Raw genomic sequence first — 17,444 nt, 5'->3', positions numbered from 1 at the left:
TTTTATTCTGTGTGTCCAGGCTGACTGTATTTGGAAGGAGAGTGGACTCTGCAGGGCTGGGGCAGGATGGGAGAGTAAAAGGACCTGCTCTGAGTGTGGCACAGGACAGTTGCAGGGGCTAAGGGGACAGATGTGCAAGGGAGTCGGTTCCCTTCATTGCAGTCTTGGCACACAGCCTTTGCCTATTGGCACATTTTTCTCTTCTTTTGGGACCTGCAGTGCTCAGCTTATTGGGATATTGACCACTGTGTGCTGAGCAAACATGGGTCAGATTTAGCCACAGTTACTCAGGTTATGGTCTTGTTCTGCCACTTTGTGTTCCATAGTCCTGGTCCATTTCATTTGTTACATTGTTTATAACAGTTCCCCTGGACTCCTGGAAGGAATTAATCAGTTTGTAGTCATTTCCTCTTTTAACTGTCCTTCTCACTCTTTAATTGAAAGTGCTTTAAAAAATGCCATTATTCTTTTATTCTTTTTAAATTGTGGTATAATACACGTAACATAACATGTACCATCTCAGTCATTTTTACATGTGCAGTTGACTGGCATTAAGGTCATTCAAGTTGTGCAGCCAACACCATTGTCAACTTCCAGAACTCTTTTTGTTTTGCAAAACTAAAACATATCCATGAAACAAGTCCCCAGCCCCCTGTCCCTACCCCTGACTGTCACTGTTCTACTTTTTTTGCCTCTATGAATTTGACTGTTCTAGGTACCTCAAAAATATATCTTTTTAAAAAATAATGGTATACCTCAAATTAAAAGTTTTTGTAAGAGATTTGTTTAGTATTTTTAAATCCATTCACAATTCCCTTCTGCAGAATACTGTAGCTGTTTCTTTTTTTTTTTTTATTGTGGATTTACACAACCACTTATGACTGGGATCTTTTTCCAGCAGCATCTTTGTAGTTAAACTCCAAAAGAGCGATCTCCAACCTTCTATAAAAGTGACCGAAGGTTGCCACGGGAGGTGAGACCAGTGGAGATAAAATAGGAAGTGCCCCTTAGGTTCTATCACTGTCCCTACTCCCACAGACTATAAACGTTGGCTGAAAACTTGTGCCCAAATCAAAACAAACCTTCAGAGAGATCCCCAAAAATTTAACCACTTGAATCATTCTTTTTTCTTGACCTTATGCCTGATGCTCACTTTTTTCTGTGCCATGCTCGATCTATCCTGAAGTTGGAACAGAAATATTAGTTCTAAAAATTCTCTTTGTATGGAACGATTTGACCTGACAGGAGGCCAAGAGCTTTCAAAACCATGTTCTGCTGTGATTAGTGCTGACTTGGATGCTTCTTAGAATTCTTAATGCCTGGGCTAATCATTGGAAGTTCTTTCTCATTAGTCATAAATGTAACATTGATTGGCCTGAAATAACAGGGGAAGAGTAAAAGACATTTTTTAAAAAGGTAGTTTATGTGTTGGGATTGAAGTCACAAGAAGGTTTCACTTTTTATGACCGTTCTCTCTGACACACAAACAAATTATGGAAGAAATGATTTACTAACTCACGTCTATCCTAATTCTGTAGTATCAGCACATTAGTCATAATGGCCGCTGAATTCGTATTGAACACATATTAGAAATGTTACAGTTAATAAATTTAACATCAGTATTGGAATAACTGATGACAATCATTTTAAGCAATAAGGTTAATAAGGTAAAAATGAGAGGGAGGGAGGGAATAAGGGCTAAGCGAAGAGAGAACAGGAACGTCAGCGCACTCTAAGGGTTGACATAGTTGCTGGAACTGAGCGCAACAGTTGCATTCAACTTTCTGGCAGTAGAAAGAGAGGCTCATTATTAGGAGGGAGAATGCCTACTAATTCCACAGGAACACGGCTTTGTCTGGCGCTGTGTTCTGAAAGGAATTTCTTTTGCAGGGACAATGAGTGATGTAATTCACAGCTCTTAGGAAAAACGCAAAAGTGGATTTTATTTCTTCATACTGAGAGGGCCAGTGAAAGTTGGAGGAAATGACAAGAACATCAATTCTGCAAGGAGGCTAAAGTGGTTCAAGAGTTTAATCTCCCCGTGGTTGTGCTTTTAAAATGGCTGCAGCGTGGGTCATAGTCTCCCATCCCCACATGCTCTTTGCTGAGCTAGGCTCTGCTAGAAGCTGGGTTGCACACGATTTGAAGTTGTGCCTTCTGACCAGAGCCTGGAAAAATTTTAATCTCCATTGATGGTTAAGGCCAGATCCAATCTTTTTGGAAACCAGACAACCAGATGGTCATGCTGATATCCTTTTTACAAAGACCGAGCCACCTGGCCTGCGTGCTCATCCAGGTGGAAGCCACCCGGTCGGTGGATGAAGATGAACTGCGGAGGTACCAGCAGGCAAAGCCAGGCTTGCCGGGGAAGCAGCGCTTCGCCTCAGAATGCGGACAGATGCTCGATTGAGACTGGAGAGTTCCACCCACAGGGCACAGCAGAGATGGCTTTAGCCTGGAAGCTAGTAGGAGCAGGTGTCATCAGCCGCTTTCCAGGCAGAGGAGAGGCCCCCTCAGCTCCCACGGTGCCCCCAACCCTGAGAGGGATGGCTTTGTGGGCCTGCCAGGATGAATCAACTGCAGAGGACACAGAAGAGTCACCCAATGCGCTGACTCTTGTTTGTGGTGGTTTCATATTGATTGACATTAGAGGATACCTGCCTGAAATAAAAATTTTGGCTTAAATATAGCTTAAGCCTGCTTCTTGGCCGTGGTTCAATATAAGCACCATTTCCATCCTGGGCTCTTCATCTAATATGGTGAAACAGTGTCATGCTACATGTTTAGTTACTTAGTTCTCGTTTTCTCTGGTAAGTTAGTGACTTATCAGAAGATATGAGACCTAATGTGAAACATGTAATGATATTAAGCAAATTAGTTGGAAGGAAAACAGTTTTGGGGGGTCAGGAAAAATTCTATCCCCTTCTCCTCCTGGGTATTTATTTAGCACTGTACTGAGTGTAAAAGCACACTTGGGTGTGTCTGTGTCAGTTTTCGTTGGTTTTTAGTATACGTGCTGCTGAAGCGAGCATGAGTTAGTTTTTAACAACAGAGGAAGTTGCTGAAGGTTCCAGAATAGGTAGAAGTAGCTTCTTTAAAAATAGTAGTGAATTTTTATTGTGGTCTCTGTGTCACCTGATTTGATGGAACTCCTTTTCAGGGTCTCTGCATGGAGAGGACATATCAATGTGGGGGAATAGTTGGAGCATTGAAGTCTCAGAGGAAATCACAAGCAAGAAGTATGTCAGGTGTCATATCATCTTTCCATGGGCCAGTGAAGTAGCTGAGGTTGGTTGGGAATGTTCCCAACTGGAAATATGCCCAAAACCCCTAGGGGTCAGCTCATCCTGACTCTTCCTGCCAGAAAGAAATGCTGGTTCAGTTGGGTAGATCTTCCTTGTGGGTTTTTTTTTTTAATATGAAAATTCAGATTTCTAAAATGTGAAATCTTTCCATTTTGAAAAGTTAGTGGCTAATAAGAAAATAGAGAAAAATAAAAGATGCTGTATTGTCTAAATCTGGGCCACATGCTATTGCTGTGACTTCTGGTCAACCAGTTGATAAGGTTTTTGTATTACATTATTTGTAAGCTGGGGTCCAATCCTAAGTCTGCATGGGAAGCTGTTATTTAATTGAAATCAAATGAAAGTTACATTTTCCTAGTGAAGATGGATGTGTTTTATGTAAAGAGCCAACCTTGAGGTCTTTTTTTATAATGAACTTTTCTGGTCATAAATTGTGGTGTTTCATATTGGGAACCACCTTGCTGATGGGTGGGGGTGGGATAAGAAAAAGCTACGTAAATATTCAAAGAGAAAACCAGAGTGTATCTTTCTTCAGAATATTTTGCTGAAGCGCTCATGTAATTCATGTACTGAAGGGAACTGAGATTTTATTGAGTCCAAATTTCCTTTTTCTTATATGTGGGCACAAGAGGCACCATGAGAGTAAGCTCACTGTTTAGTTAGTGATGAGCCAGGCCTTGAACCTTGGTCCTCTGCTCATTGTTAATAATAATAAGCATTAATTGAGGTCCTCAGCTGTTTTAGGACAGTTGCCTAATTTTCCCAATAATCCCATGAGCAGTTACTGTTGTTATTCCATTTTATAGACCAGTAAATTGAAGTATAAGGCTTGCCCCGGGCCACAGAGCTAGTAGGAGGGGAAGCTAGTGGAGTGTGTTTTCCCCTCTCACTCTACCACTCGTTCTCCAGGCACTTGGATTCTTAAATTCTCAGGGTATTTGGGCTCTCCTAGAAGCTGCAGTTCTCAGAGCTTGGCATTGTAGAAGAATTGGAAGGTTTTTTCATTTATCTCCCCTTATAACTCTATGTAGATATATTATACATGATTATCCAATAAAATGTCCTCATTCCTTTTCATTTTAGTCCGTGATTATTCGTGAAGGCCCGCTTTGCAGAAATTTGAGGAACCCTTCCTTATGGAAGATGCTGGGTTTGCAAGTCCAAAGTCCTGGTGGTAGGGTACAAAGGCTGTGAGCTCAGTGATCAGGGGAGGTAAATCTGTTTCAGGTCCTGTTTGGGCAGCCATGTGGCCTGTGGGCAGTCACCTGGCATGGTTGAGCCTCAGTTTTCTCTTTTAAAAAGTGGAAACCATCATAGTGCTCTCCTGATAGCATTGTTGTGTTAAGAAAGACAGTCCCTGGGTCCTCCAGTGCCTGGCACATAGTTTGCATGCCATAAAAGAGATTACTGCTGCTGCTTCTATGCCGATGGCTGAAGAAAAGCCGGAAGTGCTGCTGATGCTACCTAGCGTGTCCTAGCAGGCTGTTAAGAGTCTGTTTTTGAGCGCGTTTTGTTGGTGTTCTCTATATTCATGTTGGGATGGTGTACCCTGTGTTAAGAATGGAGGAATACATTGATAAATTTCTATTTTGAATCCTGCTTTGGCTAATACTAGGTTCATTTTCATAACTCTCAGCATTTAGTTGAGAAACTGAAGCTGCCTAGTGTGGCCTCAGGGAACAAAGACATATATGTATTTTAAAGGATTCTTGTATTCCGTATGATGGAAATCCTATGGCAGAGAGGATCCTATCAGAGTCAAAATGCTTCACCCCACGGCTCTAAGCCTGGACACCTATCACAATCTCTTGTGGTGTTTAAGTTCTATCTACTTTAATTAGCTTATTTATTTATTTGGTGGTGGGGGTGGGAGATGGCCAGAGTGATTCCATTTTGAAGAATGACCATTATATGTATTCACTGCTGTTACCATTTATTTTCGATGTATTGCCAAAGTGCAGTTCAGGTAATAGAATCTAAGCTAAAGCGAAATTTTATTTCAGAGCAATACTGCTCTTAAGTGAATATACGCAAAGAAAAGGCACATTAGAAACCACTTTTTGTTATTTGAGCAGATTACCTGGAGGGATTATCTGATAGGCTGTTAAAGCCGGTGTGAAATCTGTTAAAATGGGATGAGTACCCTTTACAGGAACCTTTTATTCAAAAATGTTTCTGTGAATTTTTCCTAAAATGATCTCTTCTCTCTTTTTTTCCCAAAAAACCAACAATAAGCTTTTTGTTAAGCCCTAGAAGAAGAAATTCTTTACCCTCAAGAAAATATGATAGTGATGGTCCTGGATGTCAAGTTGAGACTGGAGAAGCTTTGGTGACAATTCACAATAAAATGGCAGACAGTAGTGACTTTGCTTATGTTCATTTTATTTTAGAGAGAGAGAGAGAGAGAAGAGCATAAGAGAGAGGAAGGGAGGGAGAGAGAGAGAAACATCAACTCATTGTTTCACATAGTTGTGGATTGATTGCTTCTCATATTTAGCTTGACTGGGGATCAAACCTGCGCCCTTGGGCTCAAGCCTGTGACCTTAGGCTCAAGGCAGCAACTCTGGGATTATGTTGGTGACCTCAGGATTGTGTCAATGACTGACCCCATGTTTGAGCCAGTGACCCAGGGCTCAAGCTGGTGATCTTGGGTTTAGAACTGGTGAACTCAGCATTCTGGGTTGATGCTCTATGAACTGCACTACCACTGGTCAGGCATGTTCATATTCTTTACTTGTTGACTTTCTGGTCTCTGTTCAAAGTTGAGCTCCATTTAAGCCTTCACTGACCTGCCCAATCTTATCTTGTTCTTCCTTTCACTGTGGCTGTACCGTCCATGTACTTATATCTCTGTTTGGAACCTTCTCTTTTGTGTTCATCAAAGACTGTGGCAGAGAGCATGGTTCTGAGAGAGCATCAGCTCCTTCAAGGTTCAGAGCCACAATGTGAAGATTCTTGGAAGCTATTTCTGGCCTTAACACTCCTGACACTGAGGGGTTTGCTGGCAAATAAATGCTCATTTTCCAAGGGCAATTAGCTTTTATACTTGAAAAAAAAAAAAGTAAGTACTGACATTGGTTTGAATGTGGTATATGCTTATGATCTAAATTCACTCCTAGATTGGACAAATTTTCCTTCCAGATTTGTCTCTCTATCCTCCTCTGTTACTGTCTGCCCTTGTTTTCTACATGAGAAATGAAGTTAGTTTTTATTATCACAATTTCATTTAGTTTTTACTGTGCATCTTTCATGCACATGTACGTGTATGTCTGGTCTTTCCAGTGGGGTAACAAAAAGTCCAAGTGGAGGCTGCCTAGATCTGCTGGACTGAGCTAAGTCAGCTGGCATTTGTGAGAATCAGACCTGCGAGTGCGTGAAGTGGAGATGAAGTGAGCTGAATAAAACCCCTTCATTGGAAGAATTCATGGTTCAATTGGGGAGTCAGGTTCATAGAAAAATATGAATGTAGATACAAAGAGTGCCTCCATTTCTTCTCATTCTTAATTACAAAGTTAAGAAGCATAATAAATGCTAAAAAGTTGCTTGCCAAATGATGGGATGAAAATGTGATCTGAAGGAACCTGTTTTGTTGTCAGGGAGAAATCAATGTTTCAGGTTTGCGGGGCCCCAGAATAGATTCAGGTGACTTGATTGAGAAGAGACTTGAATATGGGACCCAATGTTTAGGGTAATAGATAATGGTCTTGGGACGTAGCAAAAGTGAAAAACAACACTCAGAATAATCTGAAGTCTAGCCTAGAATCTGCAATATGAGTTTGAGAATGGAGGAAGGCATATTTGAGCAAAACAGGGTGGTAGATGGCCAAGAATGATTCCACACAGATTGCTGACGGAGGAGCGACCAGAGGGCCTGGGAGTCCCAGGAGCTAAGTCAGAGAAATTCCTAAAGAGTATAAAGTTAAATAAATTCCAAGTCCACCATTCAAGGGTTGCTGACTTCCATAAAAGAGAATGCAGGCAACCTCTGCAGGTGGGAAGGGCAGAAGCTTAGTTTTCAGTGAAGAACCGAAGCTCTGCTGATTCGCACCAGACAAGCTCTGGGACAGGGGCTCTGGTAGGGGGTGGCTTGGTCTTAGAACTCCTGGTGCCTAAGCTTCCCAGAACAGTGGACATAGGTCAGAGGAGTTAGGGGTTGTCATGGAGAGAAAACTCTTGAGGAAGGCCTGTACCAAAATGCTGGGCCTTTCCACTGCTTCTTTGGGAATGAAACTGTTCTTGGAGATGTGTTTTCTTAAGCAAAGCTAGACTTAGTGGAGAGTTCTCAGAGTTTGACAGTGCTGTAATGTGAGTGATGGGAAAGGGTTTTCTGGGAGAAAGCCTGTTGGCACTTCTTTCACTTGTCTGCCCTGGCCTGGCTCTTCTTTTTTCCTAAGCTGGGGCTGCTCCCAGGCAGGGAGATGGGAGGATGCAGAAGACCCGTTGTCCAGATCCTCCTGGACGCACAAGGAAATCACCAGTAGGGGGCGGCCCAGCATGCTCCTTAGCCTTCTGGCTCCTGTGGAGAGGCTGTGGGGCAGGGAGCAGAAGGGCTGTTAGACTTTGCCTTTGGGATGGTCCAGGGCACTGGAGCTTGAGCCCAGGTGTATTTGTCCAGTGAGGAACTGCAGAGCCGGAGAGGACGGCCTCCCTGCAGTCCTTGCACTTCCACACCTTTCTCTGGCTTTTCCCCTCCCTCCCTTTCTCTTTTCCTTCCCTCTCCATCAATTTTTAAAATTAAAAAAAAAAATACAATGCCATAACAATAGCTTCATGTACTTATTTATATTCATACTGACACTTTAACATTTTTTGCCACCTCTTTTCTCTTCTACTAAAACAAACAGTATAGTAGTTTAATAAAATAAAAACTTTGTTTCTTTGTCCCAAACCCCTTTCTCCTTTCCCAAGGTGCTCTTACTTGCAGTATTTTTATGCTTTACGTATATACTTGACTATGAACATTATGTGGTTGTTTTCTGTGTGTGTGTATATTTTTAGAAAACAAGACAAACAAACAAAAACTTATAGACACAGACAAGAGTATGGTAGTTACCGGAGAGAAGGGGGCTGGGAGGGAGGCAGTAAAGGGTAACGGGGAGTAAATACATGGTGACAGGAAATTTGACTTTGGGTGGTGAACACACAATGCAATATACAGATCATGTATTATACAATTGTACAGCTGCAACCTATATAACTTTATTAATCAATGCCACTCCAATATAAATTTGATAAAATTTTTTTGAAAAGTTTGCATAAATTGTTTTATAGTATATGTCTATGTTAGTATGCAATTTGGCTTATTTTTTTTTCTCATTTAACATAAATATCTCTTTCTGCTCAAATATCAAGATCTGGTTTAATCCAGCATATGTATTTTTAAAAATCTTACTTTTTTCTGTTTTTTTTTTTTTTAAATTAAATTTATTAAGGTAAAAATCGGTTAATAATATTATATAAATTTCCAGAGTACGTTATAATTTGACCTGTATATTCTATTGTATGTGCACCACCCAACTCTAGTTTCCTTCTGTTACCATATATTTGACTCCTTGACCCAGTTTACCCTCCCCCTCCCCCTCCCCCTTCCCCTATGGCAACCACCATTCTATTGTCTGCATCTGTGAGTTTGATATTGTGTTTTTTTGTTAGTTTGTTACTTTTTTGTCTTATATCCTGCATATGAGTGAAATCATAAGCTTTTTGTCCTTTTCTGTCTGACTTATTCCACTTAGCATAATACCCTCAAGAGCTATCCGTGTTGTCGCAAAGGCAATATTTCTTTCCTGAGAGAAAGAGAAAGGGAGAGAGAGAGAAACATCAACTCGTTCCACTTAACTGTGCTACTGATTGCTTCTCATATGTGCCCTGACTGGGGCTCAAACCTGCCGCTCTGGAGTTGAGCTGGTGCCCTCAGGTTTGAGTTGGTGACCTTGGGTTGGAACTGGCAATCCCGGGATTGAATCAGCGACCATGGTATCAAACTGGCAACCAGTGCTTCAGACGATGCTCTATCTATTCAGTACCCACCAGCCAGGGCAATATTTTTTAAGACTGAGTAGTTTTTTTATTGATGGACACTTGGGTTGTTCCCAACTTTTGATTCTGACTGTAAATACAGTCAGAATATTCTTGGCATATCTCCTTGTGTGCACACTGAGAATTTCTCTTGGGGGAATACCTGGAAATGCAATTGCTGGACTGTGGTGAAGTGTGCCAATTTATAATTTTCCAGGATACTGTCAAATTGCTCTTCAAAGTGGTAATACCAATTTATACTCCCTCCAATAACGTAAGAGCAGTTCTTCACACCTATGAAACAAAAATGTTTTATATTGTCAATCTTTAAACATTTTTTCACTCTTGTGTTAGAGGTATGTCATTATTTAATTTGCATTTCAGATTCCTTGTGGGGTGAGCAGCTTTTCATATGTTTCTTGGCTACTGAAGTTTCCCCTTTGTGAATTGTCTGTTATTAACTTTACTGGCTTCCTTTCTAGTCCTATGAATCCCTCAATGTGGCCAAGGAAAGCTCCTTAAGGGGTAGATTTCATGACCATTTTATAATGAGCCTCTATCTTGTGGGGGCCTCTACAGATAGTAATTTATAAAGGGGAATTCCTGGCATCTGGGAGGACACTTGCCAACTTTTTAATCCAGGTCTCCTGTTGATTTTTCCATTTTGAACAGGAGAAAAATTCATTCCTTGTCCAGGCAATTCCTGTCCCCACAGTGGAAGAGTATTCTCTAGTGACCATTTTTTCTTTCTCATAATTCCATATGGTTCTTCTGATGATTTTTCACAAAATCGCCTGCTAGTCTTAGATCCAAGAACAGTTATGCTTTGCTTAATGTCTGACTTGTTTTCATCTCGTGAGCACTATGAATTTACCATTGACCTAATTTATTTCTCATTCCTTCTTTTCTTGGGTGTTGGTGACTCAAAGGCCTAGACATAAACCTGTGGCTTTTTTTTCTAACAAGTATACATGTTTTAAAACCCAATTCCTAGCTCTGTTGATGTCTCTGGCCTTGCTCTCTTTTTCTTCTATGTCTTCTGTGTTTACTTATAGCTAACTCATTGTATTTTATTGAGTATAACCAGAGAGTTTATAAACTAAAAAATCTGATGAAAAGTGAAATAAAAATAAGATAAAGGTCATAAATAACTAAAAAAGAAATCCTCTGTGCCACTGTTGATTAAGTACCTGTGAAGTGTCAGGCCCCTGTCAGAAGCACAAAGGATACAGTGATGTCCAGGCAAAGAGAGTCGATGTTTTCAGAGCATTGACAGCCACCATGCTCCCTCAGCTGTCGGGAGTGGACAGGCTTCTCTGAAAGTCCTGACTGTGATCCCAAATGAAACCTTACTTATGTTATTTACCTTTTATTTTATTGTTGTTGTTGTTGTTACTGCTGTTGCATGAAAAAAATCATTAACATTTAGGGCTTTCTGGAATGCAGTTTTTATTGGGAGATAATTTAGAAGGTGGAGGTCATCATGGTCTCTCCTGGAAAGGTTAGTGAAATGAAAATCTTGGAAAAAATATATCTGACATGTGATGATAATCTTGAAGTATTTCATAAAAACTCTTGATGTTGAAATTGTTGTTTGAGCCTTAGGTTGGAGTCTTAAAATGTTCCCTTATGTGTATGGTAGAAAGAGACAAGAGAAGAAATCCTTTCTGCATATCTATTAAGTGCCAGGCCCTGGTACCAGGGAGAACCAAGATCTTTGAGCGGAAGATGCCTTTTTACCTTAGAGGTGGCATTTTTATGTAATTGGGGCAGGGGGAGGCTGCAATGTTTATGTGGGTTCATTTAAAATTATTTCTCTTCGGTGTAATTTTGTTCCCTCAGAGCATTTACTTATTTTATTTCTAAAATTTGTTTTCTAAAAATGAATGCCCCAACTCTTACCATAAATCTTTGTTTTGTTTTGTTTTTGGATTTGATAGAAGGGACCTACAGATACTGTATCTTCTTCCCAGTTGGTTACTTTTTATTTTAATTTTTTCATTTCAGCAGGGTAATATATTTATTTTTAGTATCTTAACTGCAATATTTTATGTATCTTACTGAAAAAGAAAGGGAGAAATGCATCCTAGCCCAACTTCCTAGAATGCGCCTTTGGAAGTCCAAGTGTTACTCATCCATCCTTCGTCTGTTAAATACCTACCTTGTGCAAGATATTTTACTAGATGCTGTGATGCAGTATTAAGAACAGGAAAATAGGATCCAGCTGTGTTCAAAGAGGGTGTGATCTAAGAAAACTGGGTAGACAGGTTCTCAAGTAACTATCACAAGGAAATAACATGGAAGCAATTTTAACAGCTTTGTGTTTGTATTACTAGGTTTGTGTTCTTGGTTGCAGGTGACAGAAATTCAGAACAAACCAGCTAGTGACATCTAATCTCATAGATGGCTGGATTCAGAGGGTCAGGTGGCATTTTCAATATTCCATCTCTCTTTATATCTCCTACCTCTCTTTTCTTTTATATGCTGATTTTATTCTTGGATGATCTCTCTCTTTGTGGCAGAAAAATTTTCCATGGAATCCTCTGCCTTGTGTAATCTTTCAGCTATGATCCCAGAGAAAGAGAGAGAGAGAGAGAGAGACTCTCTCTGTCCTAAGATTTATCTATTTAATTTTAGGAAAGATTATCATTGGTCTACTTGAGGTCACGTGCCCAACTCCAAGCCAATCATCATGGTCAAGGGGATGGCATTCTCTCTCCAGCAGAGGTCACGTGCACAACCAGCATAGTCAGAGGGACGGAATTCTCTGTTCAGCTAGAGCAGGGGAAGTCAACCTTTTTATACTTACCGCCCACTTTTGTATCTCTGTTAGTAGCAAAATTTTCTAACCGCTTACTGGTTCCATAGTAATGGTGATTTATAAAGTAGGGAAGTAACTTTATAAAATTTTTAAAGCAGAGTTACAGCAAGTTAAAGCATATAATAATAATTACTTACCAAGTACTTTATGTCAGATTTTTGCTATGTTTGGCAGAATAAATCTTTATAAAACAACTTACTATAGTTAAATCTATCTTTTTATTTATACTTCGGTTGCTCCACTACTGCCCACCATGAAAGCTGGAGCGCTCACCAGTGGGCGGTAGGGACCAGGTTGACTACCATTGAGCTAGAGTCACCTGTTTATTCCCATATTTGAAGGTTTGGGGGTTTGGGGCAAAGGAGGGGTGGACCAGGGCCATGTGGGGTTTGTGAAATGTACATTCTGAAAGGAAAAATTGGTATTATTACTGACAAAGGCAGAAAGAAGGATGCTGAGTTAGGAAAAGAGAGAGTGAGGAGGAAGGCAGGGAGGGAGGGAGGGATAGAAAAGAGGAGGGGAATCTGCTTCAGCATTTCAGGAGGCAAAAGGAGGGAGGGATCACTTCTCTTGGAATGTGAGGAAAGGTATGATTTGTCCTGCTGGGAAGATCCCTGTGGCTGTCACCATAGGGTAAGCCACCTTTGAGAGGTAGTGAATACATTTCCAAGTTACTTTCACCTCTGTGCACAGGGGATACCATGAAAAGGGAGGCAAATGGAAATTGTTAGTTGAAAGAATGATAAAAAAATTCAGGAAAAATAAAGCCTAGTGTGACTATCATTAACCATGATACCTGCTCAATTCTGATTTCTTTCCAATCACATCAGTCTTACTCCCTTAATGTATTTCTTTTATTCAATGGTGGGGATAAGTTGGGTGGGGAAAGATTGCCTTGAGCACCCTGGTGAGGTTGTATGGAAGTTACCCACACTTTTATGTACTACCTACGTTCTGAGTCTATTTTTCACTCTGCTTTTTTTGCAGTTACATCACAAATCAGAAAAGGTTAGAAATCATCAATGAAGATGATATTGAAGCTTATGTTGGACTGAAAAATCTGTGAGTACTCAGGACTTGTGTATTTTATCTCAGAACTTTTTCTTATGCTCTGTTATAATGAGTTGACATCATCGGCTAGTTCTAATATGCGTACCACTATGTGTTTTCATAGGACAATTGCGGATTCCGGATTAAAATTTGTGGCTCATAAAGCATTTCTGAGAAACAGCAACTTACAGTACATGTAAGTAAAAGTTGATTCTTCTTGCTTCCCAGGACCTAATTTATTTTACATATTTTCTTCCTCTGTTTATTTTCTTTCTTTTCCAACTCTAAGTCCCCTCTTCAAAAGTTAGCATAGCTGTGACAATAGTTTAGAAACATTATCTTTGATTTCTGAATAGCTTCAGAGGGGTATTAGAATAGCTTGTTTATTCCCTTTCATGAGTTTTTGGGCCGTTTCCATCTTGGACAGAGCCCTGGGCCAACGGCAAGATCTGATGTGAAAACTGGGGCCTGGTACAGTGCCCTTGATTCTTTTCCTTGGAATCACGGTGTTCCTTGGAAGTCATTAAACCAGTGGAACTGAAAGAAACTGACTTGGCCATGGCTTTTTCAGGGAACTAGAAATTAGAAGTGCTTTGCCCCCGACAATAGATCCTCTTTTGAATTTTCATTTTTGAAAAGCTGTCTATTGTGATTGACAGAAGTGGGAAAAAGTCAGTCATGGGATACGCCAAAGGTTCAGACAATAATTAATAGCAAAATGCTTCCCCTAAAGTCATGTTGAAGCTTTGTCAACTGAAGTCAAATGTAAATAAATAGGGACACTAGGAGCTCTTAGGTTGCTGGCTGCTAAATCTTTAAATGATGACAGTCAATAAGGTGTAGCCTTCCAAAAAAGATTTCATCATTAAACAGAGAATCACCCACTCCTGTGCTCAGATTGGTGTCCCCTATGTCTTGATTCTCAGGGGGACCTTCTGCTGGAAGAATGTTGCCTGTTTTCATTGTCCTTTTCATGCTTTGCAAATTCTCTGCAACAATACTTTATGTGTCTCGCGGTCACCTACATTATCTCATTTAATTTTTATAGCAATTGTTAGGGAAGATCTTTTTATTCCCATTTTATGGACAGAAAATTAGACTGAGGAAGATGTAAGACTTTCTCTTGTCCGCAGATGGAAAGTGACAAGATTATGACTCCAGGGCTGGCCCGGTTCTTTCAGTAAAAGTACAGGGAATAAAACCCATGCCATCCCTAAAATTTGAGGATCCGCTGTTCTTGTCACATTTGTCTTCTTTCTCTCCTTGGGGAGGCTAGTTCTCCAACTGATTTTCACACTATGATTATCAAAGAAATCATAGAGTATCATTGCGATACACTAACATCGCGGATCCTGATCCCCCATCAGGGCACACGCAGGCACAGATGGGTGTTTCTGTCTCACTCTCTTGCTCCATTCCTCTTTCTCGAAAATCAATCAATCAATCAATTAAAAAAAAAAGAAAAGAAATCATTTTCTTAGAGCAGATTGCCTGGACTCCCTATGGAGACTGGTTGATACTAGGAAAAAAACCCTTAATTTCAGAAAGCCGGTATGTTGACTTCATATTTTGTAGGGGGCATTAATGATGATGAAGTTAACTTAAAAATAAAGTAGAATTTAGATAAAAGAACATTTGACAAAAATGTGATAAAACTCCAAGGAACTTTATTAACAGATTTTATTTAAGTGCTTTTTAAGCATTGTCTCTTTAGTTAGTTTGCCTACACAAATCTGACATCTGTGTAGGCCTTGGTAGCATAAACAGGAGAGAGGCTGGAGTGAAGAAAAAGACTAAATGCTCTAATGCAGTCACTTAAATGTAATTAATGACCTCAGTAGTTAAGTCCTGGTATGCTCATTACAGCCGACTATAGAGCTGAATTACTCAACAACCATATTTACTGGCTGTTTTACCATATCGCTTCCTCTAAGGTTGTGATTTTTATATAGTGGGCTATGGTTAATTGTAGTTTTAGTAATAGACTTATTTATTTCTTTATTGTACCTCTTATATTCTTTCTGCTTTCCTTGTTGCATGCTATATATTTTTGGAAACCAAAGCCACCTTGTGTATTTTTTCAGGGTGCTGTATGGTAGAACACTTTTAATGACATTCTGTGTTTTGTACATAACTTATATAAAACCAGGCTCCCTGTCTTCCAAAGAGGTGCTATTTGAAAAATAGGAAACTAAAGAGATGGACATATGCAATATATTGTCTTTAAAAGCCAGTAGTCAGAAAACCCAATTATTGGCCAAACTGCAAAAACTTGACTGCTGCTTGTAGGCATGGTTACACAGTTAGGCAGGATGAAGTCAGGCAAGTATTCAGACAGTCATGAAGAAGTCATGACGTGGCAGTAAGCTTCATATATTTATGTGATGTTGGGCAAATGAGTTTGTAAAATTTGTATTTTTTGAGTTTGCTCACTTTAATTGTTAGAAAATGGCGCTGGCCAGCCCTGTGTGTGCTTGCCCTCAGAGCAGGGTAGTTGATTGCAAATTTCGGATTGCATTCCTGATTGAGAAGGGCCATTGCCTTGTTAATATTTGCTGGAGGAGAGGGTTTTGCACCAGAAAGTTTTGAAAAGGAGAGAAAGAGAAGAGGGAGAGGGAAGCCATGGTTGCAGAGTGAGAACAGAGAGAAGAAGGTGTGCAGATGGGGAACCAGAGCTGAGGGGCTTTTGTGAGCTCCGCTGAGACTGGTGGGGGGGGCCTTGGACTCTAGGAGGAATCCAGTTCTCCTGGTTGTGGAACTGGATAATGTGTCAGGGCTTCGTGAGCTCTGAGTGAGTAAAGAGGGAAGTGTTTTCCTGTGTGTTTGCTTGTTGGCTGGTGCGAGACTTTAATAAAGGAATGGCCCACCATTTTTGGGCTCCACTGTTTCTTTACTATCTGTCTGAATCTAATGGGAACCTGCACGTGCATGGCCACCATGGCGGCGACTACTGGCCCTAACAGACGAAAAAGACTCCTTGTAAGGCCAGTAGCCGCAGCCACCATCACAGCTGCCTGGCCTGTGCAGGTTTAGGTTCGCATTTAATTCAGACAGATTGTAAAGAAATAGTGGAGCCCAAAACTGGTGGTCCATTTTCCTCTATTCTAGACTCGTACTGACCAACGAGTAAAAACAAACACATGAGGCCTGACCTGTGGTGGCGCAGTGGATAAAGCGTCGACCTGGAAATGCTGAGGTCGCCAGTTCGAAACCCTGGGCTTGCCTGGTCAAGGCACATATGGGAGTTGAGGCTTCCAGCTCCCCCCCCCCCTTCTCTCTCTCTGTCTCTCCCTCTCCTCTCTAAAATGAATAAATAAAAAATTAAAAAAAAAAACACAACCTCCCCCCCACCCCCCAAAAACCCCAAACACACGGGGCACCAAAACCCATTCACATGTCCTCCTGTTCCACAACCGGGAGAATCTTTCCAGTTTTTCCTAGAATCAAAGGCCCCCACCAGTCTTATTCGCCTCTGTTCCCCATCTCCTTCTCCTGTACAGACTGGCTTCTCCTTCAGCACTCTGCCATTCTGGCTGGCTCCTCTGCTCCACGTGGCGTTCCTGTCCTGCAACAACAGTCTGTCTCTTCCGTAAAACGGCCTCCCAACTTCTCCTTTTAAAACTTTTCGGCAGGAAAGCCCTCCCCCAACACACATTAGGATAACCAAGCCCCTTCCCAAGCCTGAAAAGCAATTAGCTGTATCACGTGAGAGCACCACTACGTGAGAGCAGTGGCCATCTTTAACAATAAGAGTGAAAAAAAACCCCAGAAAACAGATTTTACAACTCATTCGCTCAACACTCCTAATCACCACAATAAGGAATTAAACTGAGTAGTTGACTTTTGAGAATGGTGGGCAGGGAGGAGGGAATCAAGTCAAATGCTTGCCTTTCCAGCCTGTAGACCCCACCTCTGTTTCAGAGTGAGGACCTGGGGCATCTGGCTGCCTCTGCCCTGGTTTCCCGCAAGACAATCACCCACTTAACTCGAACATCAACGTGGTGGGTGACAGTGAGCTGGGAGAGAAACGTGAATCAGAAGCTGCTTCTCAGTGTCCCTAGGACATGACAGTTGTCTCTGCTGGTTTCTCTGACAATGAAATGTACACAAGAGCGTTTCACTTCGGGTTAGAAGGAATCTCCAATAGGCTCCTGTCTCTCCCTTTCAGCGCTCCTCCCTGCACCCTGTGCATGTTCACTGGCACGGGGACTCCGAAGCCCCTGTGACCGCTCGCTGAGTTTATTTCTTTG

General features: G+C 41.1%; 1 protein-coding gene across 1 annotated transcript in view; it reads left to right on the top strand.

The window, feature by feature from the left end:
* LOC136393682 (BDNF/NT-3 growth factors receptor-like) overlaps nt 1–17,444 on the top strand; it is an 83,276-nt gene that overhangs the window by 21,261 nt on the left and 44,571 nt on the right. Inside the window, exons 5-6 of the mRNA XM_066366310.1 lie at nt 13,132–13,206; nt 13,319–13,390. Coding sequence (XP_066222407.1) covers nt 13,132–13,206; nt 13,319–13,390 — 147 coding nt within the window. The remainder of the gene's footprint in view (nt 1–13,131; nt 13,207–13,318; nt 13,391–17,444) is intronic.

This window comes from Saccopteryx leptura, chromosome 2 (genome assembly GCF_036850995.1).
Source record: "Saccopteryx leptura isolate mSacLep1 chromosome 2, mSacLep1_pri_phased_curated, whole genome shotgun sequence".
In the NCBI taxonomy this organism is placed as follows: Eukaryota; Metazoa; Chordata; class Mammalia; order Chiroptera; family Emballonuridae; genus Saccopteryx; species Saccopteryx leptura.
Note: the sequence above shows the minus strand (reverse complement) of the source record. Positions and strands in the feature narration are given on the sequence as shown.